The sequence below is a fragment of the Eurytemora carolleeae genome, unplaced genomic scaffold, assembly GCF_000591075.1.
Source record: "Eurytemora carolleeae unplaced genomic scaffold, Eaff_2.0 scaffold400, whole genome shotgun sequence".
In the NCBI taxonomy this organism is placed as follows: Eukaryota; Metazoa; Arthropoda; class Copepoda; order Calanoida; family Temoridae; genus Eurytemora; species Eurytemora carolleeae.
This window is the reverse complement of record NW_019396299.1, coordinates 54892-75508: the sequence shown is the minus strand read 5'-3', so window position 1 is coordinate 75508 and position 20617 is coordinate 54892. Positions and strand designations below refer to the sequence as shown.

The 20617-nt window shown below is 34.1% G+C and overlaps 4 protein-coding genes across 7 annotated transcripts in view; 1 reads left to right on the top strand and 3 right to left on the bottom strand.

The window, feature by feature from the left end:
* Positions 1-168, bottom strand: part of LOC111700461 (pre-mRNA-processing factor 6) — a 16943-nt gene extending 16775 nt beyond the window's left edge. The window contains exon 1 of one of the 2 annotated variants that reach the window (XM_023471371.1): positions 150-168. The gene's annotated coding sequence lies outside the window, so the exon portion shown is untranslated. The remainder of the gene's footprint in view (positions 1-149) is intronic. The other variant, XM_023471372.1, reaches the window with a different exon arrangement.
* LOC111700463 (calnexin) overlaps positions 1-11212 on the bottom strand; it is a 15664-nt gene extending 4452 nt beyond the window's left edge. The window contains exons 1-9 of one of the 2 annotated variants that reach the window (XM_023471376.1): positions 11207-11212; positions 6216-6341; positions 5781-5900; positions 5119-5197; positions 4575-4635; positions 4188-4245; positions 3717-3797; positions 3103-3284; positions 2626-2754 (exon numbers count right to left, since the gene is read on the bottom strand). In XM_023471376.1, the coding sequence (XP_023327144.1) occupies positions 2626-2754; positions 3103-3284; positions 3717-3797; positions 4188-4245; positions 4575-4635; positions 5119-5197; positions 5781-5900; positions 6216-6329 (824 nt within the window). In that variant the 5' untranslated portion in view covers positions 6330-6341; positions 11207-11212. Of the gene's footprint in view, positions 1-2625; positions 2755-3102; positions 3285-3716; positions 3798-4187; positions 4246-4574; positions 4636-5118; positions 5198-5780; positions 5901-6215; positions 6420-6636; positions 6730-11206 lie in introns of those variants that run through there. The other variant, XM_023471375.1, reaches the window with a different exon arrangement.
* LOC111700464 (protein FAM122A-like) lies at positions 6837-8756 on the bottom strand. The gene is made up of 2 exons (XM_023471377.1): positions 7752-8756; positions 6837-7536 (listed from the first exon to the last, which is right to left on the bottom strand). Exon 1 carries the CDS (start codon positions 8742-8744, stop codon positions 7800-7802), a length of 945 nt encoding a protein of 314 aa, XP_023327145.1. The 5' UTR covers positions 8745-8756; the 3' UTR covers positions 6837-7536; positions 7752-7799.
* On the top strand, positions 10385-20617 carry LOC111700460 (uncharacterized). 2 transcript variants are annotated; one of them, XM_023471368.1, is made up of 14 exons: positions 10385-10423; positions 10966-11979; positions 12201-12296; positions 12590-12727; positions 13678-13757; positions 14038-14114; positions 14439-14531; positions 15358-15538; positions 16023-16222; positions 16301-16761; positions 16849-17493; positions 18169-18472; positions 18941-19144; positions 19517-20617. In XM_023471368.1, exons 2-14 carry the CDS (start codon positions 11029-11031, stop codon positions 19915-19917), a joined length of 3831 nt encoding a protein of 1276 aa, XP_023327136.1. In that variant the 5' UTR covers positions 10385-10423; positions 10966-11028; the 3' UTR covers positions 19918-20617. The 2 variants fall into 2 exon arrangements, with proteins under 2 accessions (XP_023327136.1, XP_023327137.1); XM_023471369.1 differs by having other exon boundaries at positions 10385-10468.

The following is a 20617-nucleotide window of genomic DNA, read 5'->3' as shown; positions in this document are numbered from 1 at the left end:
TGTTTAAGGAAAATGCTCCCAACCCCGATGCGTTAAAACACGGTTCAGGCAGCAGGGGGTTATGTTTCCTTACAACACATCTACGAAAGGTTTCAGAAAGAATGGGAACCCAAGACGGCGTAGTGATTCTATTCCGCTTTTAATCTCTGTGGAAGTGAATCAAGCTTTGGTCAGCTGTGTCTGTACGAGATATAAACTTTAGAAGAACATTAAGAAGAAGGACTTTTGAACTTAAAAAGACAAAGTGATTTTTGAGGCAATTATTAAAGACCAGTTTATCAATCACCCTATAAATAAAAGCTTAATAAAAAATACCCAACTTGGGTTTCTCAGCAACAAATCCTGTACCACAAACCTCCTTATGTTCTTTGAAAAGGTTACTGAGATGTTTGATAATAACAATAGATATAATATACCTTGATTTTGGCAAAGCATTTGAAAAAGTGCCAAAAGTGAAACTGATAAAGAAATTAGAGGCACACGGAGGTTGAAAGGGAGAAAGCAAAGAGTGGTTTTAAATGGTAAATGATCTGATAGGCAAGAGGTTACTTCAGGTGTTCCACAGTGATCGGACCTGGGACCACTTGCATTCATAGTTTTTATCAATGATATTGACAGCTGCACACATGATTTGTTGATTGTAGCTCTTGAGAATCTGATTGACTGGTACAGCATTCAACACAGCTAAGTGCAAGGTACTCGATGTAGGTAGAAGTAACCATGAACAAGTTTACAGTATGAAAGGAATAGATCTAACAGTTGTAAACCAGGAAACAGACCTAGGAATCATCATTTTAAAAAACCTTAGACCCGGACTTCAATGTAGAGAATCAGTAAAAAAAGCCAAAATTCTTGGACAAATAGGAATGTTTTTTTAAAACAGTACAAACTGAGCTGGGAACTTTTGAATGGTGGATACGGAATTAAGGCTCTTTTTCTTAATCTCCAGATTAACATAATCTTGCAAGATTATCTTAAAAGTGTATGAAAAACGATAAAATTCAAATTAATATTTAATCATCTGAGAAACTGTAGCTGCCAATCAGAGAAAAGCGGGCAACCAATGAGAGAACAGAAATATTTTCATTGTTGAAAATAATTTACGGATGTCCAAGGAGAGAGAAAAAGAGTGGATTAAGGACTAAAATGAAAAGTTTCCACAGTGGATATTCGGATCAAGAAGTCAGGATTAAAGTTAATCCATTCTAAAGTTTTCAGCTCAGTACAAACAGTTTGCAATCCCTGTCTGGTCCCCTTGGACTCAGGGAGACATTGAGCTCATGGGAAAAGTAAAAATTAGAATAGTTAGTATGGTGGCTGGTTTAAAAGGGAGAAGTTACCAATAAAAACTTGAAGAAGAGCTTGGTTTACAAACCCCTGAAACAAGACGAAAAAGATAAGACAAGACACACACTTACAAGATTCTAAAAGTTTTTGATAAGGTTGAGAGCAGTATCTGGTTTGAAACAAATGGAATTGCACCATCAAGACAAAGACAGTCATCTTATCCCCTGAACCTTGTGAGAAAGCCAAATAGAACTGATATCAGAAATAATTTTTTTAAAGCAGATTAGTTGAACCTTGGAACAAACAGATTACCTACAGAACTAAAGAAGAGCAAAACTGTGAAATCTTTCAAGGATGATCTGGACACGATTATTTAAACCAGAAGCAACAACAGACCCATGATGAAACTCCTGCTATAATCCTACTTGGACTTCTAGAGTCTACACAGAAGTATGAAGTATTCCCAATAGCACCCCCTCCCCCTCCATTTTGAAAATCGTTTTACCCACAATGTAGTTTTTCATGTTTAGTTTGATCCTGACTGTTAAAAAAATTAATGTTTAAAGATATTTTTTGAAAATATAAAATCCCCTGTACTGCATTGAGAGGAGATCAAAGCATGAGAATTCAGGAGAATGCCAGCTTTTATTTAAGGGGTGGGACATGCTATAATTGAATTATCAAAAAAAATTGCGCAATTTTTGCAAAAAAATTTGCGGATTTTTAAAAACAATTATCGGATTGTTGAAAATTTCTTTGTGAAAAAATTATAGACTAGGCGAAAAATTCGCTCTATTGTTACTCTAGGCAAAATGTTACCCTAGGCAAAATGTTACCTAGGCAAACTGTTACCTAGACAAAATGTGACTAGGCAAGTTGTAACTAGGCAAAATGTGACTAGGCAAAATGTGACTAGGCAAAATGTGATTAGGCAAATTGTGACTAGGAAAAATGTAGCTGAGCCAAAATTTTGGCCTCTGTTGGTTGTTTGTTTGTAAGAACATCGACTAGCGACTGGTAAGTATTTAGTAGTGTATAGAAAACATGATTTTCCAAGTTAAGGGGTTAACTATTTTTAGTTCAACTTTTTCATCCTTTTCTGTTTAATTTTATTTAATGAACAAGAATTCAATATATAAATAATTTATTTTGTGTATAAAAATTTCAATTCATAAGATTGCTTTGGTATGAACTTTTTCTTGTTAAAAATAAAATATAATTTATAGTATACTTTTATATATTTATATTTATATATTATACTTTATTCTTGTTTTTGTCTTATCATACTGTACCATTTTACCTTTGTGTACGAAATAAATTTATAATAATAATAATTACTTGTCATTAGGATCATCAATCTCTGCTGGAGGGTTAACTGCTGGAGTAAATGAGTCTAGAAGAGTACCATGATTCACAAGAACAGAGTCTACCAGAACCTCAAATGTATTGTCTGGACGGACAATCAGTCTAAACAATAACAATGAAAATTACAATGAAAGACGATGTAAAAGAATGTTAGAATGAAAATGAATATAAATTAAAATGACAATGAATAACAATGAGAAGAACGTATAAAATTTAAATTATAAACAACAATAACAAAAGTAAACATTAAACGAAAAAAGTAAACATTAAACGAAAAAAGTAAAAATAACAATAACCCAAGTATTGATCGCGATCCTTAAAAGTAAACTAAAATATTTTTCAATCCATGTAAATAGGTATAGATTAATGAAAGGTGTTTACCAATCTATGACAAAATTTATTTTATTTTCATTTTCTTGTTGATTAAAGTATGATGGTTAAGATACCAACCTGAAAAGATGTGGTTTTTTATCTTTGAAGACCTCCTCGAATGTAGCCCTGGTTCTCCCTTCCACCTTCTTGCAGTGCTTCTCCTCGAACTCCTTGTTGAGGGGGTTCTGGTGCTGGAAGATAAAATGAAGTTTGGAATCACTCCCACACTTGTCAGGTCCGAACATGATTGAGTAGGGGGTCTACAAAGTCAGCACAACAATCAAAATAATGAAGAAATAAAAAATGTGTTTCCTGTTTGTCTCTTCTTAGATAAAAATTATTTTCACAAAAACAAGCATAACAGCTTATCATTACTTTAATCAAAAATTGTGATTATAGTCAAATTATATAATCAATTCTAAAATCAGGATAACTGTATTTATTTTTTGATTGCACCTACATAAGGTGACGATATGTATATGTTATAAAGAAGTAAAAGTTATATTTACTACTTTCGATACTTTCCAACAAATGAAGGAAACACAGAAAAATAATTTTCAAAAAAAGCTTCCCATGCACCGTTTTATAAACATTTACATAATAAACCGTGTCCATAAAATACAGACAAAATTCCAAAGATATAAACAATATTTGTGTTATTTAATGTTTTAATAATTGATTGTTTTTTAATCCTTGTCGTTGATCTGTCTGAGGTCTAGTTTAGGTGCATCCCGGAGTAATTTTATATATCCACCTCCACAGTCCTGACCGTTCTATAATAAATAAAAATATATCTAATGTACAGATTTATGAGATTAAATTTAATTTTGTGTTTCTAATATGGTGCCGTATACGATATAAGATCAGGGTGTTCTTTAAAAAAATGATGCTTTAAAAAATAGAATCGTTAAGTATTGAATTTAATATTTCAAAGAATTGAATATGAAATGTCCCAAATGAAAAAAATGATGTTTTAGTTTTAGAATGGCACGGTCTTTGCATAAAATGGCACTGTATTGAATACAAAATGGTGCTGGTTCAATAATTGAATAATACTGCATTTTATGAATTTTGTATTAAATAATGTAACAAGTTTAAGCCTAATATCAGTCTAATGTTACATTCACTAAGGCTTTATCAAACCTAAAATAGCGCTAAATTACCTGGAAAGCAATCTCATACTGAACGACTAACATCTTCTCATTAAACTTGAACGGTTTTCTGGATAATCAACACATCATGGATCAGGCGTTTATCAAACATCAAAATATTTTTTTTACAAGTTAAAAATTGCGTTTGAATTGGGAGACGAAAAAATTTGGGTTTTTAATCTAGGGGGTAAAAATAGATTAAAAAAACTTTTGGACTTATACATGGATCATATGTTTAACATTTGTTTTTGTGCTTCTTTCTTGGTATTTTATTTCATTCAAATTTGTTGACACAATTGCTATTTTATTTCTTCATCCCTTGTCGAGTAGATATTTAACAACTATGATTTTAGATTAGGAAAGTTTGAAATTTAACATAATGATTTCTGTAATGGTTTCCTTAGTTTGGCTGAGATAGCGGCGTGTTTAGCTTTCGTTTTCAGAACCAAACCATTGTCTCCTAGATTTGTGAAAAGTTTAATTTTTAACTAGTTGAATTGTCCGGGGTTGCCCTTAATAAAAAACTAAATATTTGAAGAAAAAAATATTTGGAAAAAAACTTGAATTTTGTTTAGCCTATGCATCCCAAGGCTATACATGAGTGTCAAGAAAATTTCAGCCCTTTCAGTCCAGACGTTTGGACGGCAAGAGGGAACATATATACGAATGTCTTGTTTCATTATATCAGGAGTATCAGGAAAGAGATCTGAGNACAGTCATTGCGTGAATGTTTACAATTTTCACGATTTCACTAGATTTTGATAGTCATAACTAAGCATCATATTTTTGTTCATATTATCGAAAATAGACTAAAACATAAAATACAAAAGCAATGATATTAATAAAAATGTGAACATGTAGGTAAAAAAATAATAGTTTGTTGCCGATTTATGTCTGATATCTGATTTTTATATTTTTTTGTCAGATAAAAATATGGTTTAACCTTTTAGAGGATCGGTATTAAGAGGTTCTATGCTCCATTCTCCTCCATACTTTAGTGATTTTCCATCCTCTGCCTTAGCCTGTAATAATATTATTTTTGTATTTCTAATTGGTTTTAATTCCAATAATGATATATTATTATATTTGTATTGCTTTTATTACCAAGTTTAGTAAGTCGTACTTTGAAGAAAATTGTTACTTTTACGAATTGGAGGCTGCAATGTTTCTTTAAAAAATCCCCCCCTTCCCTTAGCCAGACCCTCCAGCACCAATACAGTCAAAACTATCATTTAATTTTAAAGGTTGACAAATAATTTGTTCATTTTCTGACTCAAAATTAATTTGGTCTCAGATTTCGTTGTAATATTCTAATCAACGTTAAAACTTTTTGTTTACTAACGATGTAAACAAATATCGAAATATATTTCATATTCTTAAGTTGTACAATCAGGGGCTTAATTATTAATTAATACACACGGAGATAAGATTTTTTAACAAAATTAATGATAAAATTTAACTTTAACACTTAAATACACGGAAGTTTTGGATCAAATATATATTGCCCCTCTCTCCGCGCTTACATTGATTTTATAGATACATTCAATCTTTTTCATCCCAAAAGGAAAGAAAAAATTTACATAAGAATATCGATTAATTTAATACCTGTGACTTGATCCACTTGTCACCAAGTACACTAACATCATCAAAGTGTTCTGAGAAGTAATATTCTGGATGGGAGTCAGGACTGGTATATAGGATATCATCTAGTACAACCTGCTCAACCTAAAATATAGTATTCAGGATGGGAGTCAGGACTGGTATATAGAATATCATCTAGTACAACCTGCTCAACCTAAAATATAGTATTCAGGATGAGAGTCAGGACTAGTAGGATATCATCTAGTACAACCTGCTCAACCCACACCGATTTAATTTTTTTTTGTAAAGAAGAATTAATCTCTGTTCATGCAACATTTAATTCCGGTTGTGTACTTGTGTATAAAAATTTCCTTTTTTCTGCAAAAAGAAAGAATTTCTTTCTGATTATTGTTTAACCTAAAATAAATACTGCATATTTTAAATAAATAAAAATCTAACCTTAACGACTTCATCAGCACCTACATCTTCAACCTGAGCATCCGTATCGTCATCTTCCCCCGTGTGTGCTCTTGCGAGCGCCGCGAGGATCAGTACACTGATCCAGATCTTCATGTTCTTCACCTTCTGAAATATTCTACAGTGCACAATGGGATAAAATATAATAGTTTCAATTAATGATAAATAGTTATATAAGGGCAGGTACTTAAAGGTGCGTTTGTCGTAATTTTAAGTGACCCTACATTAAAGGTATCCCCGATTCACAACGGTACCCTTGACTCGTGTATCTAATTATAAATGTGGAAGATATTGTCGTTATTTTAGACCAATTACTTGATCAGTCAAAGCTGTTAAGGCTAATGTTTTGAATCTGACATACCACTCTTACAATGGAGGGCCACATGAAATACGATTTTAGAACCTTCAAGAAATTGTAGAGTTGATTTCGCATTTTAATGCTATATTGATAATGTTACTGCTCTATCAATAAATTGTGTGGAGTGGAGAGACAATTTGGTTTCCCGAAAACCCAAAAAGTCATTTAATGTCATACACGTTTTAAGCTGGCTACAAAAAAAAACCGAAACCTCTTTTTATTGATAAAATGTTGATTCTTTTTACGATAAAATGGGGGGGGGGGGGTGTCTCCGAAAATAATATTTCTACACCCAGGGCTTTAAGCTTATAACATGATTTTTGGTAGTATTCCTCCAACTTTAACATTTAATGGTACTCTCAGTACCTTTTTTACAGATATATACATGAAGACTAGAGGACTGTAGCTAAATATGGTTTAAGTCTCAATATGGAAAACTGTAGAAAAGGATTAAAACAGTATCACGATTATTGGACATATTCAATAAGTACGAAAGTAATTAACAGCTCGGGGGAATATATGGTAGATTCTCTTGGTTTAAATTCAAATTAAATATAAAAATTATAACAATGAGAAAAATATTCTTGAGCTTACATTCATGACATTTCATGAAATTTGGGCTTTGCATCTATTCCGAAAAAATATGCATTCTTGAACATTTAAAGTGACACGTCCCAGAAAAATTAATAAATTTAACAATAGTTCCGTTGATATTTTACCTTAAAAAAGTCATGAAATTTTTGTATAACTTCCTTAGTACTGAAATTTAGAAGAAAAAAAAAAAGAATGTTGAAATTTGATTAAGGACATAAAATGTACTCGATATCTTTTAAAGAACAAACAAACTTTGTTTTGATGAATTAGTACAATGAATAATTAAAGCGAATATAAATAAATAACTAAAAAGCAAATTAAATATTACGAGGACAGAAGAAATCAATAAACATAATCAAACGGATATTCACAATAACTCAATCAGACACACAAATAAAAAAATATCTGATAGAAAAGCGAGAAAAAATGTGGCAACAACTGATGCTTGATTTCAGGAAATCGAAGAAAATTACTGCAATTGTAATGAAATAAAATACCAATTAAAGAACAAGTGTTTTAAACAGTTGGGCTTTAACAAGTGAATTAAACTAAGAGAGGGTTCAAATCTGATTGTATTCAATGATTTCTGCAAGAATGAATGAGAATTATTTAAACTAAACTTGGGTTTCTTTTGTTTCCATCTTATCCTCTTCACGAGCTTGCTCCAGAGTTAGAGCTGTGGGAACCGGAGAGTTTTCTCTTGAGGTTTCTGAAGGTGGGCGTGGAGAAGGTTGCGGAGTGGACCAGCTACTGGACCAGGGTACCTTGTAAGGAGCAGAACGTGTGGATTGGGTTATCAGTAGGTTGGAGGACTGACGCTTAGACGGAGTACATTCCCCATCATCCAGCATACATTTCCGTTTCACCGGTCCCAAAGCTGACGGACGGAGGGTGATTGGAGACAAGCTTCTCCGTGAGGTCCAGGATCTCCTGGTGGGACTAGAGCTTGGACTGGGGGTAAAGGAGAGGTTGGTGGGGACCGGCATCTGCATAGAAGGGGAGTAGCACTGCTTCCCTGTCACGGATGATCTGGTGGGGGAGGGGGAGGGAGAAGGTGAGGTCCGAGGGGACGGGAAAGGACCGACACCTATGGTGAGAGGAATGGTTGGGTCTGTTGTTTTCCGTCTTCCTCTCGTCTCCTTGTTGTCACTTAAAGATAAATCCTCCCAAGACTGAGACAGATTTTTCTCCATCGATATTTCTCTCTGAACCTCGCGCTCTGTGGCTATCTCGTTCTTCCCGACATCTCTAGTTTCCTCAACCTTGAGACGGTTTAACCTGGCCCAACCTGTTTGCCCTCCTCCTCCCCCTCCACTAGGACTAACAGGACTCACACTAGTACTCCATCTTCTCCAGCTTCTTGTGACGTAGGAGGCTCTCAGTCTCTTTTGGGCTGGAGGATCGGAGGCTATTAATTGAGGGATGAGGGGAGCTGAGGATGATCTCTTTAAACCGTTGGTCAGTGTATCCTCGACCTCTGAGTCCGCCTCTAAATCTCCAGGAATATCTATCTCCATGCTTAATTCATTATCATACACTTGATCTGAAATTAAAAACATGAAATTCTCCTGTTGGATTAACTCAGGTCCGTCCTAGAGAACGATTTTTGGACCCCCCCCCCATCCTATCAAATGTGTACATTTACTTTTTTATTATTGAGGGTTAGATTAGGTTAAGATAATTTCTGGGCCGAGCGCCGCGGCTAGGTCAGGCTAGGGGCCGGCGCTGTAGCCACATGATCAATTTTACAAAATGTACAAAACTGATAGGAAGGGGAGGGGGTCCAAAAATCGTTCTCTGGGAAATTACCGTTTGACTCTTTAATATTAACTTTAAAAAAACCCTTATTAGAGATAAAAAATGAAAAAGCATTTTCTAAGATTTGGTAATCAATATAAATTTATATAAAACTGTGTTACCCAAGATGAGACCCGTAAAGACGACCTAAAACTATGTCTTGAATAAATGACTAAAGAAATGATCAGACAAACTTAAAGAAGATGCAGAGTTGCCAGGAAACATGAATGTCAGGAATCAGACGGCATCTCATTCCGTAAAATTGTCTTCTAAGTCTCCTCCTTTGTGGTAACCCTGTTAAAATTTATGCTTGTCTGTTTGTCTGTAGCCAATATACGTCACAACGGCTGAACCAATCGGTACTAGTTCGATAAGTAGCGGCCTACACGTAATAAGTTCATGAACTTCAGTAGACCACAAAAACAGGAATAGAAGACAAATCTTCAGATAAAAAATAGCTTCCCTCTAATTTTTTTAATTCCACGGGCAACGCCGTGTACTTCAGCTATTAATAAATATAAATAGAAAAACTGCACACTTGTTCAGTTAATACCCATGTACAAAATTGATAGGAGGGGGGGGGGGTCCAAAAATCGTGTACTAGGAAATTACCCGTTCGAAAAAATATTCAAGCACCAGATCATGCAAATTACCACAAATACGTAACATCAATAAAAATGTGGTATCCCAATACTTTTTAGTCAGCCGTCAAACTATCATTTAGTGTTTCGCAGAGACGTACTTTATATTAATAATTAACTAAATCACATTCCTTTCTTCTCGATTAAGAAAATTTTAAACTCAGCACGTTTACACATTGAATATTAATTGATAAAAGGGGAATTAAACAATGAAATGAAGTGCATAAAATTAATAAATCTCGAAATTCAACACGCCGAACGTTTCAATTGGTTCGGTTAGGGGAGGGCTGGCTCCTATTGGTTGAAATCTGCTGGAAGAAACTGTGGGACGTTGCCGCGGTTTTACTAATATTATCCCGGATTTAGTCGTCTTCGTTTTATTCATATTTAAGCAATCAGTTAATAATAACGAAAGACATACGGAACCTAATGGGAAATTGACCTATGGAATTATGACCTAAAATTTATTATTCAAAATGATTCCTCATCAAGTATTACCCTTAAATAAAATTTTCTTCTATGAATATAAAAATACTCGTAAAATGTCGTAAATCCTGTAGGTTAGTTTGACCCACATAGGTCGGATGTCTGTGCACAATGCAGTTGGGGGTTATGGAGTACCCGTCAGCAGAAAGCAAGAAAAGGAGGTTTATAAACAACAACAGAGACATCTACACTAACTTCATTTATTTTTTAAATAAAAAAATCATGAAATAATAATGATATTATTAAGAGATATTATAAAATTAAAAGTGATCAAATCCAAAGGTTTTTAAAAACATGAATTCAGCTGCACACAGGTATGAAGTTTGGACAGAGCTGAAACTTATCAAAATTTACAAAATGTAATTTTTAAAAACATATTATTTCGATTAATAAAAAACATACATCTGCGTAATGCCATTGGGTTTCCGAGGATTCCGAGCCAATTCTTCCAACGCGATTATAGCTTTGGGAAATCATTTACGATTACAATCAATTATTTCTGTTTGTTATAATTTGCCGCGGGTCTGTCCTAATATACGATTTTGATTTTTGAATCCCCCCCCCTATTTCCTATGTAACCCATGGGTCGAGTTGGACATGTGGCCCTCTAGCGTCCTTGCCTCGGCGCTCGCGGCCCCCTAGCCTGTCCTAGCCGCATAGCTCGGCATTGTCTTAACCAAACATAACCCTGACGAAATCTAGTACACAAAAATGTGAGGAAAAGGTGGGGTCGTGGGAGTTACAAGTCTTGAACCACCAAATATATTTGTAAACTTATTTTTTATTAAAATTTAATAAAAATACAAAAATTCTTGAAAATAATATTGAGTAATAATAATAATAAGCTGATTTTTAGGTGTGTGGAAGGAGTATAAATGTGTGAATAATTCATAGGAGGATCTTTAAATTGTGAATTAAAATGGCCGAAAACCAAACTAGGTCCGAAGATAATTCTTTCCTTCCAGAACCTGGTTCAGAGCACCCATTATCCGCACTACAGCAGCAATCTCATGTACATCAACAGCCGCATGTACAATCCGAGCTTGTTGTACAACAACACCCTCACGTACTACAACAACAAAATGTACACCTACAACCTCTTGTACAATCTCAGGCTCATGTACAACCACAAGCACATGTACAATTACAGTATGCCGACCATGGAGGTTATGCACAAAAACAAGAAAACTTACAACGAGGTTATGAAGAAACAGTAGGACAAGAGATAAAACTCAAAGTTGGTTCTCAAAGAAATTTGCAACATCAGAATTCTGCAGAACTTCAGCGTGTGGAAACAGAGGTTCATGATAATCATTCATCTCTGCATATGCAGATATCAGAATCAGGAGAACGTGTTCTGCTGCAGCCTACTGGAACATGCCATCCACATCATCAGCAAGTAGATCAAAGCGTTCAATATGTGCAGCTGGGTTCAGCAAACCAATACCATCATCAGAAAGCAGTTTCTCTACAACAACCCATACCAACAGCCGTACAAATTCAACAGCAACCTAACACAGAGGAAACTTCACAACATCAATTTATTGAAGCAGGAAGTCGGATACAGCTTTCTAGCAAGGAAACAGAACATTATTCACAACACCAGCTTCCAGGTGTACATCCACAACAATCACATGAAGGAGTTGCAGAAGGGCCCCCACAACTTCAGCATGTGGAAGCAGGAAGTCATCCACAAAATTTGCTTGTTCAACAACAAAGAGACGCAGGGTATACACAACCACAACATATGCAACATCACACTGAACAGGGAGCCCCGCAACAGCTAGAACTTACAGCTGTTGATGTGCATCAAGTTGTAGAGAGTGTTGAGGGAGGAGATCAGTATGTTACAATTGTACAAGATGGTCAGGTTTGTGAAAATTTAAAATTAAAAATAAATAAGCAATATCTTGTTAGCTAATAAACCTCATTTTATCTGTTAAAAATATGTTTTTGAAAAATGTAGAACAACCATATCACCCATTGTACCATAGCACAAAATTATTTTAAAATTTTAAACTTTATAAAGCAACTTAGATTTCAATGTTTTAATATAACATAAGAATTAAATCTTTTATATTATAAATCTAGACGTATGCGATACCTTTAGCAGATTATGAAGCAATGCTTGGTAAAGTAGAGATTAACACCGTCCAAGAACATCAAGAACCAACAAGAGAATCAACGGTAGGGTTCAGTTTCTTTTAACAGCTTCTGTCCATATTCTTTTCGGATAAAATGATTAATTATATATCAATTTCTACTATCAATGATCTTTTTTCATGGGTATTAAGTTTCAATAATTACACTAGACCCCCTCCCCCTACCCTCCTGAGGGGGAAATGAGGGAGAAAGGATTTTTGGTGATTTCGGGGAGGAAACTGAAAAGTTGGGCATCAAAAGACAAGTTTTTTATCCTCTTTGATACAATTTTATTCTTTAATTATAAAAATAAATAAATATTGTTTGTCTAAATGGAGGCTAAGGGCTCTCCCGAGGCCGGAATGAGTATGTCCTGGATGTCTGCAGGAGTATTTGAGCCTCCGACCTCCAAACGGAAAATTATCTCAAATCTTGGATCTCAGAAATCTGCAAAGCCAGTACTCAGGCCCATTAAGGTAATGTTTATTATTCATAGGGCTTAGAAAAGTGGCTTTTACATGTGATTAATTCTTATACAATAAATACAAATTAAAAATGAGAATTAGGACTGTAACTTTTAAATTGTCTCGAGTCCTCTTTCAAAATTCATTGAACCAATCAATAATTATAAAATAAAAAATGATAATTATGACTGTAACTGTTAAATTATCTCTGTCCTCTTTCAAACTTCATTTATTTATTTAATTAATATTTATGAAAATTAAAAATGAGAATTAGGACTGTAACTTTTAAATTGTCCTTGTCCTCTTTCAAAATTCATTTAACTTATTAATAATTATACAAATTAAAAATGAGAATTAGGACTATAACTTTTGAATTCAATTCAAAATTCATTTAACTAGTTAATGATTATACAAATTGAAAATGAGAATTAGGACTGTAACTTTTAAATTATCCTTGTCCTCTTTCAAAATTCATTTAACTAATTAATAATTATACAAGTTAAAAATGAGAATTAAGACTGTAACTTTTGAACTGTCCTTGTCCTCTTTCAAAATGCATTTAACTAATTAATTTATAATTATAAAAATTAAAAATGTGAGTCGGAACTGTAACTTTCAAAAATTTGATTATGCATAAATTTTTTTTTTTCCAAACATATTCTGATTTGAGGGAGAGAGAGGGAATGATTATATAAGAAAATGTTGAAATTGTTGTTTCAACGGGGAGGGGAGGGAGGAGGATGGTATTATGAACGATTAAACAATATACAGTAAAACTATTTCTTGTTTGGAAGAAAAATGATAAAAAGAATGAAAGAAGAAAAACTAGCTACTTGGGGGATTCGATCTCTGAATAATGCTGAAAAATCTACCATGAGTACGGAGTACATGATAACCAGAAAACTCTGGAACTCTGGACAGTACAACATCGAACTAATTCTTTCTTGAAAAAATATGTTAAGGTTGACAATTGGGGCATTTTCCTCTTGGACAGACTTCAGAGTTGCTTTCAGAGGAAAGAGCTTTGTGATCTTACTGTCAGGCGAGAATATTTTTTTATTAATGGTGGCAAATTATCAAACATTAAATCATGACCAATTTTGAAACAAATGTTTAAAATATTTTTCCTGTAAATTCAACAATCACATTTTATCGTAATGAATTTTTAAAATTTCTAAAAATGTATTTTAGAGAAGGTTTTATTGACAAATAAAAAGTCCAGCTTCGAATTTTTATTCTAAAATTTAAGACATTCGATTTTACACACTCTTAAGAATGCCACAATGAGAATTAGATATTTGCTTATAAGGGTTTATTTACAGATTTCCGGACAAAAACGCGCAGATCAAGATGCACAAGCTTGTGGTGAATGCTTGCACAGAGTACTTCATTAACGCAGGTCAAACAATAGTTTTAGAACTTCTGGAAATAATAACCCCCCACCCCCCCTTTGGTTTTAATAATGAAAACAAATCTATTTTTTTATTGATAATTAAATTTACAAATTCCTTTGGGCCTTTGGCCTACAAAATCTTAAACCTCTCTTCTACATTATAAATTCTGCACTAACAATCAAGTACCTTTTTTTACTGTCAACGCCAACCCCCCACCCCACCCCACCCCGCCCAAAAAAAGATTATTTATATTTTGAATTCAACTAATCTTCAATTCACATTAATAAATACTTTTCGAAGCGCTTTCTCAAAGAAAAAAATGTATTTAGAAAAGGAAGGTAAACTTGTAGAGGGTATAATGGATATGCCAGCAAACTTTGTACCGGAAGCAATGGCACCAATCATTAGATTTATGTACACAGGTAACAATGCTTTTTTATGCTTATGCTTTTTTAATTTATTGAAAATATCTAGCTGCAATACATTGAAAACATTTGCAATACGTTGAAAATATCTGCAATACATTGAAAACATCTGCAATACATTGAAAACATCTGCAATGGATTAAAAAATCTGCAAAACATTGAAAACAACAACAATACATTGAAAACATCTGTATTACATTGAAAACATCTGCAATACATTGAAAACATCTGATTGAAAACATCTGTATTACATTGAAAACATCTGCAATACATTGAAAACATCTGTATTACATTAAAAAACATCTGTATTACATTGAAAACATCTGTATTACATTGAAAACATCTGCAATACATTGAAAACATCTGCAATACATTTAAAACATCTGCAATACATTGAAAACATCTGCAATAGATTAAAAAATCTGCAAAACATTGACAACAACTGCAATACATTTAAAACATCTGTATTACATTGAAAACATCTGCAATACATTGAAAACTTCTGAAATATATTGAAAAAACATCTGCAATACACTGAAAACATCTCAAATAAATTGAACAAATTTGTAATATATACATATTTAAAACATTTCTGAAACCCTTAAAACATCTAAAACCAAACATTCATTTTTCCGAATGAAATTTTTTTTTTGAACAGGAAAGTTTTTTTTATTTCTATTTTTTTCTAAAAATGCTTTTATTAAGAATTAACCTATGACGTAATAAAAATTGTTCTTTTGTTGTATTTAATTGATAACGAACAGTAGCTGAAATAGAAATTGTTAGTAAAATGATTATATTTTCGTGATTGTACACTGTACAGGTAAGCTGGAGGTGAAGGAAGATTCTTTTCAACGGTTGTATGATACTGCCCATCTCCTCAACATGTCTGTGCTGATCAAGCTGCTGGATGCACAGCTCAACCCTCCACTCTCAAACACGGACCTGGAGAACAAGAACAAGAGGAAGTCCAGTGCTGAAGATGATCCCGTCAACCAAGTCAAGTAAAGGATTTTAATGTGTAAACGAAAAATCTCCAAAACAAATTTACCCTCTGATTGTTTTCATCTTACTGGAAACATTGAATGTTACTCAATCTGTTCGATCCGTCTTTTGAACATTGAAAGCTTCCAGGCTTTTAAGAGCTAGGTTTTACTAACATCCCAAAAGTCTCATAATTCAATATTTTATTCTCTACCACCTTATATTGATTGCATTATGCTGTACTTTGCTTTGATAGAAGATATAAGCCGATAGAAGATACAAGCCTTGTACGAAGCCAAACCAATCGTTCTTCTGAACAATGTGAACAATTGTTTAGTTTTATATCTACTATTAGCTATAAACGTTCAAACTTTTAGTTCCAATTTTTTGAGGGAAAAATAACAAACAAATGTATACAAAAATGAGTTAAAAATCCACCTTAAGTTATTTTCTATCTGAGTAGAGAGTCGAAAATTTGACCAAAATAATAAAACAATTTTTTAGGAAATTCAAGAAAATCGAGGAAATTGTCAAACAGGAAGAAGCTAAAGCATCAAAACTGGAAAGGCTAAAATCTTTGTACAAGTTGAAACAGAAAGAAGAAGAATTAGAGAAAATGAAGCTTCCCGGAAAGAAGCTACCGATATGGAAGAAACGGGTTTTTGGAGCTTCTGAAACATCAAACCCCACCATGGACCATATAGGTATATTTTAGAGCACTTGGAGTGATTGATTGATTGATTGATTGGTTGGTTGGATTATTAATTTTAATAAATATTCAGACCCAATGCCAGAGAATGTAAAAACGGAATTAAAAAGTCCTTTAACTACAGCAACCAGATCCTATATAATTCCAAAACTAGGAGAGCCAAGTCCTAAAAAGATTACCCCCACCACCTACCAAAGGAAACAGTCTCCAGACAAACCAAAAATTCCCCGTAAACTTAGAGAAATCCAGGAACATCTGCTTTTCGAGAAGGTTCTAAGAACAGGGTCGAAAAACACCCTGATGCAACGAAAGGATGGAGAGGAGGGAAGGGAACCTCTATCTGCTGAGGAGATTAAGGAGCTTGGTGAGCAGCAGGCTCAGCGGAAGGATGTTGAAGATGATGATGAAGAAGATTATTTTGATAATGATACTGAGTTTATTACTGATGAGTATCTTGGAGATAATGATTCTCCTGCTCCTGAACCCCAACCAGAGGAAGAGGAGGAAAATACCCAGCAACCTTCGGTAGATCAGGTAAAAACAATTTTTGTTCATACTCAAATTTGTAAACCATATCATTAGACATAGTTTAAATCTTCTATTTTTATTATTTGATTTTAGGAGCAAATAACTTCGGATGTGCCTAAGAATACAGTGGAACCTGGAAGAAAAACAGTACTTTTCAGTATAAAACCTGAACCAACGGGTTCATACTCAGCACCCTCTGAACTCTCACAATCTAAATCTTCTACATCAACTTCACCATCTACATCTACTCCTTTATCAATGTCTGCTCCTACTACGTTACTCCCCTGTAAAATCCCAAAGGCAGCTGTTACCCCAATACTTCAGAGTGAACTAGATGATGCTCTCGACGAGTTCACTAGGGTGGCAGAGGAGGAAGCTATGGAGGAAGAAGGATCTAATGAAACCCAGGAAATGAAAAAACCAAGAAGAGGACGACCGCCGAAAGTTCTCCAAGAAAAAAAGCTCTCCATGGCTCCATCTCCCCCAGTGATAAACGAAGTTAAAAAAGATGTTCCTGTAAACAAATCTGATGGGGTCGATCAATCTAGATTGATCGCTGATCTCCTGAAGAAGTATCCGAAGATCTTGAAGGACAACAAGCCGGTGAAAATAAGGATGTCTGTGGTGGAGAACGGGAAACCTACGGTTCAGGTGATCACTCTGAAACCTCAGGTGGTTCCTTGTAAACCTTTATATCAACAGTTCAATCCTAGCTCAGCACTTAAAAATCTACCAAAGGTACTTTTATTAGGGGTTTTAATGAAAATATTTCAATTAATGTTCTTGTTATTTTTGATTAATAAGAAGTGTCTTCTTTATAAACAAAAGAAAAATAATTTTTTATTTAAAAAGTTTAGAAGCCGGGCGGGATTTTTTCACTTGATATCTTAGAAAATATAAATTATCATAATCATGTAACTAGGGATTTCGGAAAAATTTATAATAATTATGTGATAATTTTAAAAACATCTAAAAATAAAGAGATTAATTAAATGTTCAAGAAATTTACAACATACGATATAGTTAAATATTTCCTGATCTTTTAAAATGGTAAAAACGGAGGAAAATCACTTAATACCAATCTATATAATAAAACAAGACATTCGTATATATGTTGCGTATAGCCGGCAAAACGGCATTGAGGTGAAATTTTTTGTAGACACTCATGGGTGGCCGGGGGGTGTTATAGGCTAGACAAAATTCAAAATCTTTTTTCTTCAAAATAAAATTTTTTTTTTTATTTTTCCCCAACATTTCTGAAGCAAATTTAAAAACTTAAAATTTAAAAAAATATTACTTCTATCGATGGACATTTTACGGGTTTTTTCTTTGTCTTGTGTTATCAATCGTAGCGCTCTGACGGGAGAGTTTCATATTGGGTTACTTTTTTAAATTTATGCTGGATTCTTGTAGGTTCTGTACACTGGTAGACGGGGAAGACCAAAAAAACTAAAGCCCGGTGAAGTTGACCCTCATGCTGAACAGCGGCGAAAGATCAAAGAGAACCTGAAGAAGAACTGCCCCAGCCTGGCCCGCCAGCTAGAGGAGGAGGAGGATGAACCTGATGTACAGATTTGTCCGGAGATACCAGAACCTGCTGGTTCCTGGCTAGACCAGACAAACAACCAGTACCAGAACACACAACGGGGTCATCAGATCGGAGCTAATCATCAGATTCAAGCTCAACTAGTTTCCCAGCATCCTGATAATCAACATGGTAAATATATTTAACGATTAATTACTTCTGGGTTAAGCAAAATGAAGACCCATTCTTTATCTTTTTTTTGCTTGAATATATCTGTATTTAAATTTGTATCTTTTTTTCATACATGCTAATAAATATACACTGTACAATACATGATTTATGTATTTACATAGTTTCTAAGCTTGATTTTAAGTAACTAAGCACCCAAGTCAAACTAATGTTTTATAAATGCTACATCTGTACAACCTAATGGTGCAAATATTTGCCTATTTATCAAGCAGAAAACATCAGGTTACAAAGATATTGTGATTTGAAACTAAGAGTTTGATCGAGGCTCTTGTTCAGCTCCTTTTAATTTTTCCCCCACCTAAAAAATACACCCTGTTGCCATCTTGTTTTCTTAGTTTCCAAGTCTAATATTTTCTTCTCTTCTCAAAATTGGAGCAACGTTCCCTAGATCGTAAAATACATTTTCTTAAGGCTTAGTGGATTTCTGCGGAGGAGGAGGTGGAGGAGTAGTTGGTGGAGGTGGTATGCAGGTTGATGGAACTAATCTGTATCAATTGGTTCAGAACCCTCAGGAGTATCTCCAGATCCTTGACCCAGAGGACTCAAAATATGTTTATGTCATGGATCTCAAGGCTGGAGGGAATGTTCTTGTACAACACACCGTTAATTCTGCAGGTTGGGTTAAACCTTAATGGGCCTGTTGACGTATTTTACTGTTTCAAGTGCACTTTATTTGAACAGCTGCATGGTTCACGATACCTTATACCTGGGCCTCAATATCATTTAAAATTAGAAACGTTCAAAACTACTATTGATATGATTATTTGAATTTTCACTCGAACCACATCTTAATTTTTAAATTGAATGAGTTAAAGAAGTTTCCTCATTTTTAAGATTTGTTGGCACTTATCTTGCTTTCATTAAACTGAGTCAAAAACAAGATCAAACAAAAACAAAATCAAAATAAAATCTTTTGTTTTCCGGTTTACATTTTCTCCGATGGGCCAAACTTAGAGTTCAAAGTCGAATATTTATTTTTATTTTCAGGCATGATAGTACCTTCTACTTTTACATCTACATCTGGCACTGTTCTTCAAGGAGTTCAGAGTTTATCATCCATCCAACAAACTTCAGTCATTCCATCCATTCAATCCTCCTCACTCATCCCATCTATTCAACACTCAGTCATCCCCTCCACAACTCTTATTCAACCCAACACCGGAATTGTTTCCATTTCATCCCTCAACCCCATCATCCATAACAGCAGTGTGATCCCACAAACCTCTATAGTTATTCCCTCCTCCCTCCCTGGATCACTGATACCAGGAGTACAACCCGCCCTACCCTCTCTAAACCCTGGTCAGATACTTGGAGGAGTTCCTGAACCTGAACAGTCGGATAAACGAATGGACAAGATAGTCGATGATTGGGATTCCGATGCTGATTAGAGGAAGAATTTTGAAACTTAAAAAACGGAAATAACTATTTAGCTAGAGTGCACATCTCATGCTTATCCTGAAGTATATTGAGGATTGTGGGGTAGGAGTAGATACCAAATAATCACTGAGAGAATTTGTGTGATGAAAAGACATAGAAATTGTTGTCGTAACTTTAAAGTACTACTAAATGACTGTGATCGTACATTTTAACGATCCTTTGTTTAAGAGTGCCATAAATGATTCACAAAGTTCTCTTTATGACAATAGTGCACAATTATTCTTCTACACTCTCGAAAGATACACAGCTTGTGGCAACAGTTTTTTTAGAACCAGACTGAAGAATTCCGATTTTCGGTGCAAAAACAAACAAGAAAGTACTATTTCAGATAGGATAACAACGATATTTGCACCTGTTATGTATATTTTAAAACTTGATAAAGACATTTAATTTTTTTTAATACGTTTTTATCACGCTTTTTATAAATGTTATCAATTGAATTTTAAATACCTTAGATACCTCTTTAAAAAGGCGTATTATCCTTCGTACCAACGCCTCGTTCTTTAATTTCGCAACAAACTGCACGAAGTGTACCATATCACGATTGGTGATGCAGTATTTCTCCCCATATTGTTATTGTATCAAATTTTTTAGCGTTCATGATTTCATGACAAGGGAAATACAAAGAATTGATGTTCTTTTAGAGGAAAA